Consider the following 21869-nt stretch of genomic DNA (forward strand, 5'->3'; position numbering starts at 1 on the left):
GAGCGCTAAAGTGTTCTTTTGGCACAGTTTGCCACAATTTTCTGATTGGTGGACATTTCTCTGCAGAATCATGGTTAATGTAGTTTTTCGCCTGGAATTCCACTGTTGAACAGTTATAAGTGGGAATCATATGAACTGATAGCTTCAACGAAAGCATATTGATTAACAAACTCGTAGTAGGTCTATGTAGAAAAGGAATGGGATTATTCATTTTGGAGCCCAAAGTCGTGATTTATAAAAGAGGGAAAGGTGCAAAGGGAGTAAAAGGAGGGGTTTGGATAGCTGTGAGGAAACAAACAATCCTGGTTCAGGAACAGTATATATATACAGTATATATATTGTTTTTACAATAACATAATGATAAATTGCCATTGTTTTCTTATGCCGTTATCACCTATGCTACTCTGTATTAGTTTCACTCTTGCGTGAACAACTAGGGAATAAATTGTATCGCAATGTGTATCATTCCATCACCTATATTCAGCCTGAACAATAAAGTAAAGTGACACCCACCCCCATTAAAACACAAAAACACGTTGCATCCAAGTCTATGCAGTTGATTTGTTTGGGAAGTCTTCGGTTTTCCCTGTAGGATATTCATTTGTCGCATGTTGTTTATGCACTAATCTTTGTCATTCCTCTCTGAGAGGTATTCTTGTGCTACGCACATCCAATCAGTCATCTCTGCCCCAAGTACTTATAAAATGCATTCGGCCCAGACAGGTGACCAGTCAAAGAGCGTTATCCATCCCTTTGTCTGACCGAGCTCGCATTCCGCTGCCACGCTTCCCATTTGACAGACCCGATTTATAATGTCACGCTGACACCCGTAAAGTACAAGCTACCTCATTCTCTTCTCCTCCACTTGAGGAGTGTGAAATTCATTAGTTGAATGGTTATAAAGAGATTAGGAATGTGACGTAATGGATCTCAATTATGATTTATTCAGTCTGGTTGCATGAGAGAGCTGCAGCTGGATCTCTTGAATATGAAGAGGCGTGCAAGAGAGTGTGTTTGTATGCAGTGTTTTTGTTTGTGTGTCTTTTTATGTGGAAGCAGCTCATTCATGCCAAGAGACTCCACGAGTAGCACTACTTCCAGGTTTTTTTTTTTTTTTTTTGGCATATTATTGTCATACAAAAATTGTTTCTTTTTTCATTGAGCTGTTTGGTTGTTTGGATAGTAGGTTGGTCTGCATTGTGTTTATTTTTACTGGTGTCTCATAGCACAATTTTTAGTAGTATTTTTTCTAGCTTTATATGTAGCTAAGTGGAATAAAGTTATGAACCTATAGCCTTCATTCATTCATCATGTTTATCTGTCAGGATGCTAGATGAAAAACTGCTCATGTTGCAGACAGGTAGATTTTTCCTCCTCTATTGTATTGTCTCCTCCTTTATTTTTCTCTCATTCCCATTCCTCTTCTAAACACACACACACATAAACTGATGTTTTCTCATTCTTTCGGTAGCTGTAGTTGTGATACACTCCTGGCCCCATGTGCGAGTAGCAGATCTGTAAGGTTTCTACCTGCCTGATTTAACGCACATTTAATGCGTCAGCCATATAAGGCTAAATATCTGACAGAGTTTCATCAAATTACAAGTAGTAATCTGTATTTATTGTAATAATAGTCATTGGAGTGAATGCACTAGACACTTGTGGTATTTCAGTGCAAAAATTTCAATTTCATCACAAAACACCTGCAGTCCAGTTTAACCAGGTATTAAGATAGCAGCATGGGATTTTCAGTTAAATCAGTTCTTTTCAGCGTAAACATGCCCACTTTTTATGTAAATTAGGCTTATAGATCTGCAGCTTATTCATAAAAGTAAGAACTGTTTACTTGTTGCAATTAACATTGCACTATTACCCTCCACTGAAAGTAGCCAGTTAACTAAATTGTTTTAAAGAGATGTTTGTGTACCTCACATCCAATCAAGTTCTTTCTACTCTGACACACATTTAGAGTAAACTCTGAAATCTCCATATGCAATGTATTGAATACAGTATATTAAACATGAAAAATCAGATTGGATATTTCAGAGTTTACTCAAAAAACATATTTGCATATTTATACACTGTTCAAAGGTTGTTGTTTTTTTAAATGTTTTTGAAAGAAGTCTCTTGCGCTCACCAAGGCTACATTTATTTGATAAAAAAAGAAAATGTTTTCAATTTTAATACTTTTCAAAAGGTATTCCTGTGGTGGCAAAGCTGAATGTTCACCATCATTACTCCAATCTTCATTGTCACATCAGAAATGTACTTCAGAAATCATTCTAATATGTAATATTTCTCGTTATTATCAATGTTGAAAATGGTTTTGCTGCTTAATTTTTTTGTGGAAACTGTGATGATATTTTTCTGGATTCTTTGATGAATAAAATTTCAAAAGGACAGCATTTTGTTTTAAATATATATTTTTTTTTTTTTTGCATGAGTGTAAAAGTTTTACTGTCACTTGTGATCAATTTAATGCATCATTACTGAATAAAAATATTATTTTTTTGTTTTTAAAAAATCTTACTGGCCTCAAACTTTTGAAAAGTGTATATTTATTTACTATTTTAGAGACTATTCGATATAAGAAAGGCAATATTTCAATATTTTTAAAGGTATTCACCTAGATATGGTACTTGCAGAGCTAGTAAATCTTGCTCATTTGTTTAGTACTGTAAATGAGAAACACAAAATATATGCTGTTTTGGGTTAAACACCGCAATTTAACAAAATAGCATCTTAAACTAAACAGAACCATAACAGTACTATCAACCATATTAATTACCAACAACTATTGTTTATACTCTTTATAAGACCTTCAAACTGCATTATGCATAAAAAAAAGCAAAAGCAAAATTTACTTATTTTTTATTTCCATTCTGTCCTGGCCTCTCTCTCTCTCTGTCTCTCTATGCCTAGTGAGGTTTTGAGCTTCTCTCTGGATGGCATTGTAATGACCCATTATCGCTATGGATACTGCGATAACTGACCTCTCCTCTCGGCGTAATTACCAGCCTTTTCATAACGTTAAAATGTCAATTATAGCCACGACTAGGCCTCTTCAGAGCTCTCGCTCTCATTTTCTGTCTCTCGCGCTTTCTTTTCTCCCCAATAAAGGAGTGTTTTCTCCTGAGAGGAATGTGTTCTCATGCTAAATATTTATGCGGTAAATACTTGAGGAGATGAATTCAGAGAGACCCAAACCCACATGAAGACCCATTAACCCTCTCTGAATGTGATGAAATGATTGCATAATTGAGAATATGATAATTAATCTCTGTCAAAGCCGAGTAATCGCGAGTTATGAAACATCACAGTGCCAGCAGGCATCAGCTTTACATTAGAGAGACTTGCCTTTCCCTGCAAATCAATTTATTTCAGATTGTTATTTTCAAATCAATTTCTCTGTGTTTGTGGTGGATTTCAACTGTATTTCATCCAACATTTTATTAGGAGAGTAAAAGGACAGGCCTGAAAAGTTCCCAAAATTGATTTGGGAAAGTTTCGAATGTATTTCAAATTTTATAGAAATATATTGTAATGGGATTAATTTACATTTACATAGAAATTAAACAGCAAATCTCTCTTTCATATAGGACACAGAGATCCTGAACACAGCAATTCTGACTGGACGGCGCGTTGCCATGCCGGTTAAGGTTGTTTCTGTGGAACAGGACGGAACGGTGAGAGAGGTAGATGACCCCTTGACCTGCATCTCCACAGATGAGGACGTCCTCAAGGTGAGAGCTCACCTGCTTTATTTTGTGTTACCTTCTTCATCCTCTGCCCCCCGCTCTCCATCAAACGTTTAGACAGGTGGGGCCTTGCATCGGCGATAGATTTCATCTTGCAAAAAGTAGAAACGAAAGGTTCCAGGGTGACTCTGGGAAGCCCAGAGTGGTGGCAGAGAGGAGATGAACAGACAAGAGAAACAGCAGGTGCCTGTGAAAGGTGTTTTTCCCTCCACACAGTTATTCTTTTTGGTGGTTTTGAAAAGCACACATACACAAAAAAACATTTCAGAACGGAATAATTGTCTGGAAGACAAACGCGAGATTTGTCACATTGCATGAAATGACTGAGCCCAGGCAAATTAAGACATGAAAGGTAGCAGAACCCCCCCAACCAAAAAAAGAGAGAATGAAGGAACTACAAGGATGAAAAATTCTGATGTAACAGGAAGAAACACCTTAAAAGATAAACAAGCCAGCCATGTCATACCTGTCTGTTTCTTCAATTCAGCAAGTAGTTATTGCTGAAGATGTTTACAGTGCACACTGGTCATTTTACTGGCCTTGTGGCTTTGGGTTTATCTGGTCCTAACTGGACGAGTTTCATAGATTTATTTATTTGTTTATTTTTTAACGTTTCTCTGTTGAAACATTGCTAAATGTCTACTATGTAATGTAAGGGATTTTGAGTTTTTTTTGAAGTAGGCTACATTTATTTAAAGGTACACACTATGTAATTTTTGGCCCTCTAGGGGTTAAAGAAATAAACTATAAAAAGCATGCATTTTGCAGAAGAACAGTGGGACGTTACTGTAGCTTCAGAATAGATAATGCTTTACAATGAACTCTGTTAGAGATAGTGTAGATATGTGATGCGATCTAGGCAAATCCGTCGGATGACGCGCTGCTACGTTTTCAGTAAGGTCTAAAAACAGATCGAATGTCAGTTTTTTTGTCAAAAATGTGTTTTCAATAAATTATTATTCTATAACATCTATTCTACAGTATAACATCTTGTCTATCATCTCTGATTATATCTTGGGAAAATTCACTAGTTTAGTGCAGAAAAATTGCGATTTATACTAGCAAGCTGAAAACGTCTTTCTCTTCAAGAACACGGACGGCGCAGCAGAGTGGCAAAAGACAACAAAAGCACTCATTTAGCTCTTCTTCTCTTAACACTACAAAGACAGTTCACCTATCAAAATAAACCACATAACAGAATAAAGGTCCCACCAGTCCTGTGTAAACTACAACGCCACGCAAATTTTCATTTATTTGTTTTTATCCAGCGTTATCGTGTGGTGTGATGCGGAGAACAACAAAGTCTGAAGCTGCTCTCTTAAAAGATCTTGCTCGCCTCTCAATCGTCCAATTTCAAAACGGTTTTCAAAGGATTCATTTTGTAAGCTTTCGAATGATACCTAATCTATGATGATTACTAAAATATGTGATATGGAGAAAAAAAAAGGCAATAGAAAAAAAGCGGCAGTCGTCCCGCTAGCAGGACGTGACAATTAATTAAACCTGTTTTTCTCAAAATTCCGTTTCTGAAAATCATAGTGATCAAACGACTTCGAATAACCACACATTTTGTTACAGACGAACGATAAAGGAAACAAAAACAGATTTGGAAAGGGCTTGAACCCAGCTTTATGTTCTCAAAACCTGTAATGTGTCAAATTTCACCATGTGGTCGCATCACATATGGCAATTCTGTTCAAATATGGCAAATATGTTCAAATATCTTACTCACCTGGTTAGTAATAATAACGCCATCTCCGCTTCGCCTCTCTCAGTCCCTCAGTTCTCTCCATCTCCGAAAAGCCAAGTCAACCTTTTTATTACGAGCTCTGTCACATTCTCTTTTTGTCAGCAGACTCTTTTTAAAAATGGTTAATTATCCAGAGGTTTGAGATTTACCGTGCTCCATGTCCACCTTTTTTTCGCTCGTTGTGTCAAATAACCTATGCCACTTCCACACCACGTGTCAAAGTAGCCCGAGTTACTTTTCTCGATTTACAGACATGACGAATCATGCAAAGACAAGTGCCGTATGTAAAGTGGAGCCAAAAAGTATTTAGTCAGCCACTGATTGTGCAAGTTCTCCTAGGTCTGTAATTTTCACCATAGGTACATTTCAACTATGAGAGACAAAATTAGAAAAGAAATCCAGGAAATCACATTGTACGATTATTAAAGAATTTATTTGGTCAGCCACAAACTAGCAAGATTTCTGGCTCTCACAGACCTGTAACTTTCCCGTCATGTCTAAGATATTACACTTAAATTAGGCTTACCATAGTGAAGCAGGGTTAGATAAAAACCTTTTTTGGAAGGATTTAAGATGTATTGGTTATCAGTTTGGTTAATTCTGGGGGGGATGGGTTACATAGTGTAGGCCTACCTTCAAAAGATTACTATAGACCATACTGTAAATTACTCTTACTCTGTTTCTTTTGTAAAATATAAAAACACTTGCTTTTTTGGGCCGATAGTCAATTTTACCCTTGGGGGTTGCGTGAAAGTAACATCAGAGCCTGTGTTGTCATGCTCTCCTGAGCTCTGAGCTAATAACTGAACCTCCTCCGATGCTGAGGCAATTTCCATTTACAAGCAGCAATATGTAGTTTAAATACAATCAATACCCAGTAACAATGAAAAACTCATTCCAGAGCTTTAATGCAAAGTTGAACAACAAAGCGTGTTATTAAGGGAATTACAGGACGCTCATTTTCTGTTGGTGTTGTAATGGGGGGAGAGAGCATCAGGACTGCAAGAGAATCTGCTTCATGACAGAAACATGTGGTGGGGAAATTGCGGCAGGTGTACCTGTCTACTTGCAGGTGTCATAAAGATGTGTGCTTGAACTCCGGGTGACACGCGTGACAAGTGTAAACAGGAAACATGTCAGCGTTGCTACTGAGCTCGAGATACAGAAGTGCACCGTCAGGATAAACTCAACTACGAGAAATGTTCAGATTCTAGTATACCCCAGCTTTATTTGTACAATATAAAAATAACCAATGCTCGCAAACATACTTTCACCACATTCTCTTTCAATGGCGATAAATGAATTAATTCAGGGTTGAGCTAAAGGATAATGGTGTCTTTTACAAAAGATGTCACCTTGTCACATTGCCACCCTGCAGGTTCAGGTGTGAATGCGATCTTATCTTTATCGTCGCACGCTGTGGTTAATCAGTTCAGCGTTTGTGTGGGTTGAAGGGCTCTCGTAATGATGACTGATCAAATAAATAAAGGAGTCGGCTAAAGAGATCCCATAGGCTTTAGCGCTCAAATCCCACTGTTTAACCAGCGCCTGTGAGAGCGAGGCCATGGCCTTAATTGGTTCCTGCGAAGACTCCCTCAGTAATGTCTGCGATAATTGAATTTGACAAAGAACAAGAAGGACAGAGGCATGGAGGAAGGGGTGAGAGAATGTGTGTGTGTGTATACATGCTCAGACACATGGCGACACACAAAACAAAGAGGATTATAAATCAATCTTTCACATCCTCGCCCCTTTTTCTCAGTCTTTCACAGTGTGTTTTACTCTCTGTTGTAACCTGTTCATTTATTGTGGAAAATCATCTGGTTTTACTGTATCTCGGCTAGTGTAGACACTGCAGGTGTCCTCTATGTAAGAGAGAGCACAGTGCGGAGAGGTGTATGGTGCTAATCCGTTTAATAACTCATTCACTTTGCAGTGACTGGCAGGCAGATATCCGGCGAGCCCGTAATCGTGTAAAAGTCTGATCAGGTTAGGCGCATCAAGACTGCTCCTATTCTCAGGTTCAGCTGAGCAAGACAGAAACTAAATATGTTTGTCAAGAGAGAGGTAAAGAGTTGCAGTGTGTGTGTGTGTGTGTGTGTGTGTGTGTTCATTTTAAATGATTTATCTTCAGAAAGCATTAATTAGATATGATCAATCTTTCATTAAGATTACACAGTCTTTTATCTAAATTAATAAGTGATTATTGATAAAAGATTTGGATAAAAGCATTTGCCAAATGCATTAATGTAAATGCATTTACCGAAACCCTCCAGATTGTTAAGAAGTCTGAATTCATCTGTATTCATTGTTTTTTTTATATTTTTAAAGGTTTTTTTTTTGCAGTTAAGTTTTATCCAAAATATTATTTTTGGAAGAAAATTATGCTTAGCATATTGCGTTATTAGGGAGAACAGGACTAGCTGTCACTTTTCAATCCAGTGAATATTGCTTAGGGTGAGTTTATTTGTTAAAAGTCAATTTTTGTATAAGGCACATACCTCAAATTCTTGGCTATCAAACAGCTATTGAACATTTCCACCATTTTTGTCCAAGGTTATATGATACTGTTCATTGAATACTTGTCACAAAAGTTGTCAAAATATAATCTGTCATTACAGACATTTATCCACCTTATTATAATGTAAACGTAAGCTAGTTCTTGTGAATGTGTGAGACTTATAGGTAAATATATTATAGTTAAATAACTAGAACAATAACAAAGTAATTCTTTATCATTTTAATAATAAATAAAAATAGTATGATTACAAACACTAATTTGCAACATCAAGCAGTATAACAAACTGTTTTGTGTAAGGTTTTTGGAAGCGACTGACACCGCAATCCTTGCATATTCAAGTTTTCTGTATCCTCTCTTTAAAAATAAGGTGGATATGCTTTTTTAGGGAAATTTAAACAGCAAATAAATATAACTAATAAATTATGTGATTTTTTAAAAACATTTATAAACAACTAGACCCATCTCTTTTATATGGTTACTGCTCTATTTTCACACAGTTGATTTTGATATGGTTAGAAAAGAGCAGGATCTTATAGTGCATAATCAGAAAAATTTCAATATAATGTGGACATAAACTGCTTATTACCTCCATAAACATCCCAGCCGCTAATCAATCACCGCAGCGCCCTTTTAAAACTATATAGATCTAGCTTTTTTTCTGAGCTTAGGATGTACAGTGGATATGGCTAAGCTCTCATAATGCTGCTGTCTCTACCCAGTGGACCCGTAACTCACAACTAATGGACCCTGCGAGACCCTCCCAGGGGCTCTTTCCAGCTCGGGTAATAGCCTTTGACCTAACCTTCCTCTTTCTCTGAGCCCATGTGAGAGAGTGGGGAGGAAGGGGTTAACCATCCCCCACCCACCAAACCCTCATCTTCCCAACGGGAGCTATTAAACGTCTGTTTAAAAGCATTATCGGAGCTATCCGCTGCATGTGATGGCCAATAGATTTTTAACAAACGACAGGGTGTCCGTTGGGCACTTTTACCACGATCCGTAAAACGGCTAAGCATGCCGTAGTTTGCGCTGCTTAACTTCTTGTATATTTATATATATTATATTCCCAGCATAAAGCTGGCAGATACTGTGAGTTATCTGACATACAGCACGCTGACAGACATATGGAAACTTTCTGTTATGTTAAAAGGCCTTTTCTTCTGAATTATTCAACAATATGCTGGGTTTTTTTTCACTATAAACACATTAGAACAAAGCTTCCATCTGTGTTTGAGTGTCTGTGTGTGTGTGTGTGCCCAAACAGTTCTCAAACCGACACCATGGAAAATGGGACTGGCATCGCTGCTGGTGCTGTGCAGTGATGGCAGTATTTTCTAATCAGATATGTTACAAGAGATTGACTTCACATGATATGATAGCATACTGTGTAAGTAACCAAATACACACGCTCACACAGATGGAACAGCGCTTAAAGGTGTTTATGGGAAACAATGACAGATTGTAGCAGAGATGCAGGAGTATTGGAGAAGAAAAGAGTCCTGAAGTTGACATTCAATGTTTATTGATGACTAGTAAGTAAGTTTTTGGGCCCATTCATTGCGGTGAACCTGTCCGGGTTTGAGGTCTTCTCTTTATTCGCTACTGTTCAACTGCTCCATTTTCTAAGGACACTATTTGTGGGAATATGTGTATCTTTTGACTTTAGTTTTTTTTTTTTTTAGTTCATCTCCCAAAGAGAATATGTTGATGAAGGTTTAGACCAGTAATAATAATATCAGACATATTGGGGACACCCATGACTTATATACCTATGCAAATGTTATGTAAATGCTGCATATCAATTTCAGAAGTTTGAAAAGGACCTGACTTCTCATTCTAGGACAAACTGACTCGCAGAAATCAACCCGCCTGCTCCATGTGTTTTAGAGAGTCAACAAAGACATGCGACTTTGAACATTTTATCATTATTTACCCTAACCCTTGTGTTGTTTCAAGTTTTTGATGTGTTTTGAGGTACCAGGTTTGAATGTGCACAAGAATGAAAATCATTTGAGAGCTATATGGTGTAGGGGAAGATAAACGACTTACATTTTCAGTGTTGTATTCATACGTTCTCATAAATATAAGTTTATTTTTTCACAAATCTGACTTTTTTTCTACAACTGAAAATATTTTGGGGGAAAGAAGACACCATGCACCAAAAGTTGAGAGACTGGGGCAAGTAGTCACTTTTTTATTGCATGAACACATACCTTAAAGTCTTGGCAAAAGATTTAAGTGTGTTGCATTGCAATTTCAAAGGATCTTGATCTCGATTTAAACAGCCATGCGATCTTATTCCTATGACAACAATTTATCTATGTCTGTTAAGTATGATCATAGTGATTCATATCTGTGCTGACACTGCTGCTGACCCAGAGTCATGTAGCGTAAAGGTATGAAACAACTTCACAACCACACAATATCGCTATTTTTTGTGTTACAATAATTCAAATTATCACAGATAAATATTTTGTTCTGAAATTAACTCGGTGTACAGTAGTGATCAAAATAGACTAAATCACCTTTTGAAAGTAGCTTGTCTTGAAGTTTTGAAAATATTCGTTCAAAAACACTGAAAATCCAGTAATGAAACAAGTAAATTGTTTATGAGTGTCATTGAATCATTCATTAAAAACTATCCAATTATTTTTTTTTTAAATAGACTGCAGCAATTGACATTTTGTCAGAATATCTATTCGATTTTTGCTTAGTTGTCTATTCAGAATCGTAGGAGAATTCTGATGTAAAAAAAAAAAATGATAAAGATTTTTTAATATATTTTAGGTGAATTTTCATTTTAGTAATTTGTGTGAGAAAAAAAAAAAAAACGATTGAAGACCCCATGAACTGAAGAGTTCATGACTGACTAATGACTGGTGATTGCATGATCTAGTAAAAGCATTTTTTTTATTGCTGAATGAATAAGCATTTAAGCATATTTGGAATTAGCTAATACCACATCAACAAGAATCTTGCACGCCAATGAAAACTCTCTGATTAAAGACTTAAGGTTAGCACCACACTTTTGAACTCTCTTTTGCCTCCCTTTCTTCTACTCTGTCTATTAATCTTTTTTCGCCTCTGTGTTTCTCTGTGACACTCTGATCATTTGCTTTAGCTTTTAAGTCCCACGTCATGAATGCAAGGGAACAGGCAACGATGAGCGCTATGATCAATCACAAATAAATCAAATTATGCTAAGCTAAGTACTTGGAGAGTGAACATAAGGAGAGAGAAATGTTTATACTATGTGGGTCTAATATCAGAAAGCTCACTCCATAGATGTGCATTTTGAGAAATCACCTAAAGGGGAAGATTGACAGATGACGTTTTAAACTCATAATGTACGTTTAACAGTGCCAAATCCCCCCACAAGGCACTATGGGAGTCTCTATCCGCAGGCAGTGTCACATTTAGAAGCTGGAATCTGAATTTATCGCCTTCTGGAATGGAAATGCTCTAAATTCAAATTCAATTACTGTGTAAACTCTTTGGAAGAAAGGCAAGCTTGGAGGAGCGGGTAACTTTAACTTTATATCAGTGTTCATGTGAGTGCAAACTACAAACTAGTTCAGAGACCACGCTGTTCTCAGCATTAATCTTGGGTTTGGGTCGTGGGTTTGGTTTACTGGTAGGGACATTTTAAAATCAGTTAGACGTGTTCAGGTATACATGTAAACAGAAATTTTGAATTCTGCAGTCTTTATGTATTAGATTATTTTAAATGAGCTATTTAATGTGTATCGAGGCTGTATTTAATGTATTTAAAATGGTAATTCATTTCAGCAGACATTGCTCCAGTCTTCAGTGTCACATGATTCTTCAGAAATCATTCTAATATGCTGATTTGGTGCTCAAGAAACATTTCTTATTATTATCAAAGTTGAAAACAGTCATGCTGCTTAATATTTTTGTGGAAACCATAATATATTTCGATACTTTTTGATACTTCTTTCAGAATTCTTGTATCTATGTATCTCACGAAAGTGAGTACACCCCTCACATTTCAGCAAACATTTTAGCATATCTTCTCAAGGGACAATACTATAGAAATGAAACCTGGATGTATTTTAAAGAAGTCAATGTGCTGCTTGTATAGCATTATATATTTACAGCCCTCTGAAAATAACTCAACATACAGCCATTATTGTCAAAATAGCTTGCAACAAAAGTGAGAACACCCTAAGGGATAATAGCTCTATGTCAAAGCCACATGTCCTATTCATCATGTTCATGTTTTTGTCTGCTTGACAAGAGCTGACCTAGCCTAAGAAGATTGGCAACACACTGAATCTGAGTTACTGTATAGGCCAAGGTCATAGAGAGGTTTTCCAAGACGAGTTCCACTCGGAACAGTCCTTGCAAGGTTCAGTCTAAGAAGTTGAGTCCTCGTGCTGTGCGTCAGACACAAACAGATGCACAAGTGGTGCCAGTATTGCTTTAGAGGTTGCAGGAGTGGAAGGTCAGCTTGTCAGTGTTTGCATGGCCGTTGTCCCAGAAAGAAGCCTTTTCTGAAGCCGGCTCACAAGAAAGCTTCAGTTTACTGAAAGCAACCTGTCCAAGAGTATGAATTACTGGAAACATGTCATGTGGTCTGATGAGACTAAGATAAACTTGTTTGTCTCAGATGCTATCCAGCCTGTGTGGTGACGCCCTGGTAAGGAGTATATCAAGAAAATTGTGTCTTGCCTACAGTCAAGTATGGTGGGGGTTGCATCATGATCTGCTGGTACTGGGGAGCTGGGCTTCATTGAGGGAAACATGGATTCCAACATGTACTGTGAAATTCTGAAGCAGGACATGATGCCCTCCCTTCATAAAGTGGGCTGAACGGCATGATAACGACCCCAAACACACCGCCAAAATGACAACTGCCTTGCTGAGGAAGCTGAAGGTGGCCAAGTATTTCTCCAGACCTGAACCCTATTGAGCACCTGTGGAGCGGAAGGTGGAGAAGCGCCATGTGTTTAACATCCAGCAGTTCTGTGATGTCATTATGGAGGGGTGGAAGAGGATCCCAGCAACAACCATGTGCAGCTCTGGTGAACTTCCTGCCTAGGAGGATTAAGACAATCCTCTAAGTGCAATGGTGCTCACACAAAATATTGACACTTTGGACACAGTTTTGACATGTTCACTTGTCAAAGCAGCACATTTACTCCTCTAAAATATATCCAAGTTTCATTTCTATAGTAGTGTCCATAGAGAAGATATTAAAATATTTGCTGAAATGTGAGAGGTGTACTCACTTTTGTGAGATATATGAAGACTTCAGATGCAAAAGCCAAGTCCGTCTAAAGTTTTTGTTTAATATTGACAGTTTTATCTGGCTCCTGTACAGTACAGGTTTCCAAGTACTGGGAACTTCTGAATGGGCTGAGGCTGGGATTTACTGAGTTTGAAGTGAAAGTATTTGATGATCATATACTGTATGTGCGGCGAGCATTCGCTCAATATTATTATCTTATTTTTGACATATATATAAATATATATTTAGGGCTGTCAGATGATTAATCGTGATTAATTGCATCCAAAATAAAAGTTTTTGTTTACATAATATATTTGGGTGTACTGTGTATAATTTTTTTTTATATATGAAGAGTTCAGATGCAAAAGCCTCTAAATGCCATTTGAAATTTTCTTCTAAAATGACCATTTTTATCAAGCTTGTATATTTAAGTTCATTAATTTCACTTAAATGACAATTAATAGGTAATCTGCATTGCCATTTAAGTGAAATTACTGAACTTAAATATACAAGCTTGATAAAAATGATCATTTTAGAAGAAAATTTCAAATGGCACTTAGAGGCTTTTGCATCTGAACTCTTCATATATAAATACACACGCATGCTTGTATATATTTAAGAAATATTTTCATGTATATACTGTATATAGATTTATATATAATTTGCATTATATATAAATATTAATATTTTATTAATAAATTTTTTTTTTTCTTAAATATACATGAATGTTTGTGTATTTATATATAGACAAAATAATTATGCACAGTGCACCCACATATATTATGTAAACAAAAACTTTTATTTTGGATGTGATTAATCGTGATTAATCATTTGACAGCCCTAATATATATATATACATATATATATGATTAATAATTTGATTAATAAAAGGGAATAAAATACCTTAAATTTTCTAATTAAAATATTAACAAATTAACTTGTATTGTACTTGTTTTTTTTTTTCAGAATTTTAACTTAAGTATCTTTACCAGTATATTTACTACCCAAAAATATGCTCATGATGTAGTACCAGGTTCATTAGAACATAAGGAAGAGATGCGCACGCAACAATCTGCAGCATTAAAAGTGAAAATGTGGGATCATTTATCTGTTTTAAAAACCTCTCTTTATATCTGACCATTCCTCTGCAAGCAGTGAACCTGAGCTGCTCTTGCCTGTTCAGGAAATTGATTCCACCCCTTCCAGCTGATGCCCACCATCTTTGTGTTCCTCTTTCTTTTCTTCTCTCTTCCTCTCGCCATCTCTTGCCTCCTCTTTGCCCGCTACCAATCTCTGTCTCTCTATTTTCCTCCTCAACACGGCTGAGAGGCAAGTGCCAATTCTTCCGAGTAATTTGCGAGCTGGGCGGATGATGGGATTGGTGGATTGCGGCACCTGGCGCTGTTTTGCATTGTCAGCCAAATAATCTGTGATTTATCACTCCAGAGATGAGCAGAGAGTGGAGGAAACACAGAACAGAAAGAGTGGAATTAAAGTGAGAAAAAAGAACAAAAAACTGACAGGGAAAGCAGCATTCTGCTGGAAGAAGAAATGAAGCGGAAAAGAGCAGCCGAGATCAACACAATGCATGATATTTTAATTGAGTTAATTAAGTATTGAATACACATATATAAATAAAAGTTCTAAAATTTTTATTTATTTATTGTTTTTAGGTTCAGGAAGATTACTTCTTCATAAACTGTTTAATTGCTTTATTTCCTTTAAGAGTAGCATTTTTTTTTTTACTAAAGAAATATTAATTCTTCCATTTTTACTGTAACCCATAATGTTGTCTAGTTGATTATAAAGTAATGCTTTTGATTTAAATAAAATCATTAATTTCAAGAAGAATTTTTTTTTAAAAAACATATGTTTTCTTTTATTAGGTTTATTCTTAAGTATTGTCGTTCTATTTGTGCTAGAAGAAGTCCGTGTAAGAAGTCCACTCCAAATTTCAGGTCCTGAAGGTCCAAATGGGTCAAACACGACTCATTTTATAGAGGTATTAGAAAACCTCCAATTGTTTTTTGGGTTGTTTGCCTCTCTTGTCGAGACATAATTTTCTCTTTATAGTGCTCTTCTCCACAAAGAAACACTGGCCTCTCTCTCTCTCTCTCTCTCATTGCCCAGTCTCCTCTCCTCCTCTCTTTAAAATAGAGACAGAGATTAAATCGATTTTTCAGTGTCATCAAACCCATGGCTCAGCTCTTTGGCTTTGACGAAGGGAAGTGTTTATACAGGTTCGTTCCGAAGTCATGAAATAATACGCCATCAGCTGCAAGATGGAAGGAAAGGGGAAATGAAAGAGAAAAAAAATATAAGATGGGCATAAGATGGACACGAGCGCGAGTTCGCGGGCGAATTTAATAATGCGGAGCGTTGTTAACCAATTGATCCATATATAAGGTGCTCCGGATTATAAAGCGCACTGTCGTTTTTTTGAGAAAATTAAAGGCTTTTAAGTGCGCCTTATAGTGCGGAAAATATGGTATGTTTTATGTGACAAAATGCTAATGGAGGTTAAAAACATCTGAAAAGAAATACAAAATGACTGTAACACCTCCTAATTAAATAATGTGTTTGTGTATAGTTCTTTTGAAATTGTTTTCATCCAAACAACATTATATAAATATACTTAATTTTTACCATGAATATAGCCATACAAGCTGCCATGTTGTGTAAAAGAAATCGTTGCCATGCATTACAATAATTTATTTATTAAAAGTTGATTGTTACGTGACTGCACATTAAATTATTACTGCCTCACATCAATCGGTTTGTCGACGAATGATGCTGATTGCAGACCCTCTTACATGTATGGTTCATCACCCGAGTTTGAAGCAAACTGCTTAAACCCATATAGCTTACAAAATATAAATAATATTTACAGAGCTGACTATGGACAAATGAGGCGAAGAAATAAAACAAGATATAATGTTTAAAACAAAATGTGCTGCACATAGTTTTAAATGAGGATTTTATTTTTCGTAAACCGAGTTAAACATAAATTGTAACCATTGATCTCTAAGCACAGCGTCCCTGGGAAGGCCAAACAAAGGTGAATTGACTCCAGCATGAAAATAACAGCGTCTTGACGACATGGCGACAAACAAACTCTACAAACGATACACTTCCTCTTCTCCGTGGGAGCTCAACAAGACCACGCCCCCTTTTTTGCGTATTCCTGTGGGCGGAGATTAGTCAAAAACTGTTCTAATTACGTCATTAAAAAAAGGAAGTTGAGGGATGTAGTCCAAACTGGACGATTGCGAGAATAGCTTTGGATTGCGAGTATTGTTTTTTGTCCAGTAGTATTTCTCTGGTGTTTCAATAAATGCAAATGTCGAATATGCTGCTTATTTGTAACTTTGGTGGAAAAGTGTGATGCTGTGTCCCAGCTTCCAGAATGTTTTTCTCATGTCGTGTTTTTGATGTTCTGATATGGCCACATGGCACTTTAGCTGCTATTTTCCCGTGTCATTAGCCTTGCAGTCCTCAGACCTGACAGTCATTTCTGCTGCAGGGAATGACAGGGTGGCGGCTCATAGAGCAACACTGGAGATGATCAGAAAGATAGGTGGATTGAAAAAGGTGCAAATTGCAAGAACAGAGATGGAAGCAAAGGTGGAGAAATTGAGCGTAGCATCTTTGCAGGGAATTCTGGGTAATTGCTCTTTCAAGAGTCACACATATACACAAAAACTTTAGGGCTTCTAGAAGGTGCCTTTTATCAACTGTTGTTTTCTGTGTTTGTGTGGCAGAACATTTAACCCTATATAAAAACATCCACAGCATGGGAACTGTTATACATCCTCTCAGGGCTTGTGTGTGTGGATAGGTGTGGGAGACACTTTATTAAGTGAAAAATGAAATGACATTTTTATCTCGTTTTCCTTCTAATTGCTTGCGCTGAATGAATCATTTTAGTTTGTTTTGCTTTTAAAAAGCATCTCCGTTTAAAGGGACACTCCACCCATTTGCATTAAGCTTTCCATTGTTAGAAACCCAGTTATACTATTGAATGGTCATGCAATTCCCCTGAGACGAGAGAAATCTGCTATTTACCTTTTTCACTTAAAGCTAAGCTAGCAGACTCTTGTTCTGTGGAAAAAGCCGAGTAGTAACTTTAGGGGTTACCGTCCTCTTTTTCCAGGATTCAGCTTTTGCTTTCTGCAGTCGACATGCATTGTTTACATGCACAGCTTTTGTTTAAATCTAATTGAATTCATTCTGATTGGTGAATGTGAATGTAGTGTTTACATGAATGCTAAAAAAGTGATCGGTTGATGTGCGTTTTAACATTGCTAAGAAAATTCCCGCTCCTCAGTGAGAGATACGAGACCGGTAACATACGTCTCACAGGTTTCGCTCATCAGTAATCACGCCACCAGCCTTGCGTCGTTCTCCAGAAGGCCCTAGCCTCGCCCTGCTCGCCAAAGTAAACATGATGAATGGCGACTGTAGAACACAAAAGCCGAATCTTGAAACACATTTTCTGATTTTCTTTCACATTTTCTCACATTTAGTGATTACACCATCAGACGAGATCCGAGATCCGTTTTTCAGGTATATATCAGGTTTCATACAAGTTAATTTGATTCTTTAGGGTCTAAATGAAAAGTTTGTAATATATTTTAATTAAAAATTCTCATTAGTATTGTAAGAAAACACTAATTTTAGCTCTGTTTTCAGCACGCCGTTTCAGTGCATATGCCTTTAAATGATAATGAGCTTCGCTCACTTCACCCCTCTGTTCTGCGGGCGTTTAGACACAACGCACGTGGAGTGTTGCCTTGACAACAGTTGAGGGTATATTTTGGAGAGAGAATGGCAGCGAGAGTCTCATCTGTGCAAATGTATCAGTTTAAACTGGATTCAGACCCGGAACAAGATGACAGCTTTATATTGATCCTCATTTATAAAGCAGTCTGGTGAGAAATGATTCGCGCAAACATGAAATCATTGACATTGCTCGTGGGGAATATTCCCTTCGACAACAAAACTCAGCCACTGTGTCTTCAGCATTTCGGATTTCGGAACATCAAAATGACTGTGTTCATTATTACACCCAAGAACAGAACACCACAATCGCTTAGACGCCATTCTGCTCCAGTCTATCAACAAAGGCGGACTATGATGACAGCTCACCCCGGGGCAGGGATGTGTTGAAACACAGATGTCAATCAACAATCGAGGGAGGGGCGTCCTACCATTTGACGTCACACGGAGGAACGGCTCAATTTGAGACAGGGAAAACATATAAGGAGATTAAAACAAAAACACTGGATAGACTTTTATCATTATATGATGGTTGTGTACAGGCACTGCCAACACATATTTCAGTACAATCAATTTGAAAAAGTGCATGTACCATTATATGATCCCTTTAAAAAATTGCATTCTCCAGGTTTTTCTCTGTCATTGTCCTTGTTAGGTGATCATTATTAACAGGACACATGTTAAGGAACATGTTTATGAAATAAAATCACTCAACAGACCACACAAGCTTGAGCATTTTGAGCCACACATGACACACATGCACATTCATTTTAGATTTCATCATGCCCCCGTGGTGACCCTGAGCTGTTACAGTGAGATGTGACTGCTTCACACTGGTTGAGCTTGTGTGTGTGTGTGTGTGTGTGTGTGATTTACCGGTAGGGAAATTATAGTGCTTTGTTCGCCATGACAACATGACACAGCCCATCAAAGTGTCATAAACGTCCAGTGGGTACAGACCACCACTAATCATGACAGAGAGAGTAAAGAGGGCAAAATATATAGAAAAGATTAGAAAAAAATAAGTCTATATAACAAAAGAAGAAGAAGAGTGAAAAGACAATAAGACTAACAGGGAGACACTCACTTGTCTGTTTTCCTAGTTTTCCCATAATTATGTGATTATGTGGTGGGAGGAAAATATAGCAAATGCCACAGCCATTACAAAATCAGCAAAACACTCACAACTGTTCCATCCACCACTACTTCTCTTTTCTGTTTCTCTCGCACTGCAGGTATCTGTTGGTTGTGATGAGGTGTTGGTGAATGGGAAAGAGATGAGGGGGCGTGTCTCGCTTCAAGTGAACTTTACCTACCTCTATTTGACCAGCCAATTAGAGCTCACAGTTTGGGTGCCACGGTTACCCCTCCAGATTGACGTCTCTGATGCCGAACTCAGCCAAGTCAAAGGATGGAGGGTGCCCATCATCACCAACAAGAGGTGCGTGTGTGTGAGGCAGTGAAAGGTATATTTACTATATACACTGAATGTGTGTGTGAGAAGACATCTGAGGAGAAGGGCACACTGTTTTTAGCTACAGAGATCCTGCACTATCCCTTTTATTTTCATGGTATTTGCTGTCTGTTTGTGTGTGGATATATGTCTATTTTTTTTTCACAGCCCAATTCTGCTTATTGGCCTTCAGTCTGTCTGCTGGGCCTATTTTTCAATTTGGCCAATTTCTGTCCATCTGCCTGTAACAACAAAACCACTGTTACCACCAGGAACCACAGATGCGCACACACGCACAAACTTACACCCCACGCAATGCTTCCCCCTGGGTGAACTGGAAATTTGAAGTAATCACAGTTTCAGAGAGAGAAAGAAAATAGGAGGAAAGAAAAGACGAGGCAAGGGGGAAAAAACAACAGAGAAAAAAACAGACGTTGAAATAATAATAAAAAGAAAAGAAAAGAAAATTGGATAATTGCTGGAAATTATTTTTCTCAGTTCTGATCATTCAGGTAACCAGCTGCATCTTTTCCACACAGTGTTTTCTTTAGTGGCATGTTTTAATATGCAAAAATCAAACTGAGATGTGAGAACTAGTAAATAATGATTTAAATTACTTCACACAGAGCTGGAATATAGTGTACTGGCAGTTTGGATACTAATTTGGTAATTTTGTGTTGATTTTTTATTTATTCTAATTTTTGGAGCTTGACAACCCCTGTCTATTCACTTTTACTTTAAAGGAACACGCCGACTTTTGGGGACTTCGCCCATGTAGCAGTGCTTTGCCTTCTGAGAATATAGTTCCCAGTATGCATATGGTTAGAAGATGCGACCTTGATGTTTGTCCATGCTGTGACTATACAAATCACAATATGTAAATAGGAAAATATCGGCATTATTTTGTCACTTATTAACCCCTAGTTGCTCCAGAGGCATACGATCTCTGAGATGTATAGCAATTGTAAGTCGCTTTCGATAAAAGCGTCAGCTAAATGAATAAATGGAATGTAAATGTAGTAGGCTAGTTGGAGCCGTTTACCTCTAGTATTTGTGCTAAGCTAGGCTAGCGGTGGGTGCGTCAGAAAGAGTTACGGCACGCACGGAGATGAGAAGGGTATGTATGGACTTATCTAACTCTGGGGGATACGGTGAATAAGCTGAAGTCCCAAAAAGTCGGTGTGTTCCTTTTAAGGAAAAGTCCTGCATGGCCAATCTGATTTATATATTTTTCTGAGTTTCATGTAAGAAAGTAAGTCATAAAGGTTTGGAACAACATGAAAGTGAGGCATGATGCCTGAACTTTGGAGATTATTTATGGATAAATGGTAAAATGGACTGCATTTATATAGCGCTTTCATAGACCTAATGGCCACCAAAGCGCTTTACATATTGCCTCACATTCACCCATTCACACACACATTCATACACCGACGGCGGTGTCAGCCATGCAAGGCGCCATCCAGCTCGTCGGGAGCAGCTGGGGTTAGGTGTCTTGCTCATGGACACCTCGACACTTGGTCAGGTGGAACCGAGGATTGAACCACCAACCTTTCGGTTTGTAGACAACCCACATGAACCACTGATCCACTGCCGCCCCGGATAATTTATTAAAGTTTTTTTTTTTTTATTCCAAGAATGTCATTTCTAATAAATCATTATTTCCACTTGAACAGCTCGACTCAAAGTCAACCCATTTGTGTTGTGTTTATTGAATGTTATGATTGTACATGGTGGCATATCAATAACAATGTTTCTACCCTTGTACTTCAGGGCTTCATTACATAGCCAGACTCATGTCACCACTTCATAGTCAATACAATTGTAATTCTGATTTCTAAACATGTAGATTTTAAATCTCTTATCTTATCTGCTTTCCGTGTTGCCCAGGCCGACCCGGGACAGTGAGGACGATGAGGAGGATGAGAGGAAGGGCAAAGGCTGTGCCCTGCAGTATCAGTATGCTCTGGTACGTGTTCTCACACACTTCGTGGCCGAGCCAGCTGACCCTGGTGGGGAGCTTGTGCACATGCTGGGTTCTGATTGGTCTGCTGACATCACAGAGATGGTCCTGGACTTCCTAAAAGTGGAAGATACACGCACTGCTCGACTAATTGATGGAAGGGTGCTGGTGGGAAGAGACCTGGGAATGACCACTATACAGGTATCTTTCCTTGCAAGTGGGACTCTGTAGGGCCGACCTGATGGCATTATCTGAAAGGATTGGTTAAGGGGGTGGGTGGGATCCTGTGTGATTGTAGTGGCTTTCCTCTATACTTACCGTGTATGAAGTTCTGTTAAGGGAGTTTGAGGGGAGCCCCTTACTGGCTTGATTTATTATTTGTGCAAGTTTGGTT

The 21869-nt window shown here is 37.8% G+C and overlaps 1 protein-coding gene across 2 annotated transcripts in view; it reads left to right on the forward strand.

The window, feature by feature from the left end:
* LOC120470000 (transmembrane protein 132C) overlaps window positions 1-21869 on the forward strand; it is a 190029-nt gene that overhangs the window by 159964 nt on the left and 8196 nt on the right. For both annotated transcript variants that reach the window (XM_039659365.2, XM_089130523.1), the window contains exons 5-7: window positions 3600-3743; window positions 19295-19500; window positions 21403-21676. In XM_039659365.2, the coding sequence (XP_039515299.2) occupies window positions 3600-3743; window positions 19295-19500; window positions 21403-21676 (624 nt within the window). The remainder of the gene's footprint in view (window positions 1-3599; window positions 3744-19294; window positions 19501-21402; window positions 21677-21869) is intronic.

The sequence above is a fragment of the Pimephales promelas genome, chromosome 4 (genome assembly GCF_988280905.1).
Source record: "Pimephales promelas chromosome 4, fPimPro1.hap1.1, whole genome shotgun sequence".
Lineage (NCBI taxonomy): Eukaryota > Metazoa > Chordata > Actinopteri > Cypriniformes > Leuciscidae > Pimephales > Pimephales promelas.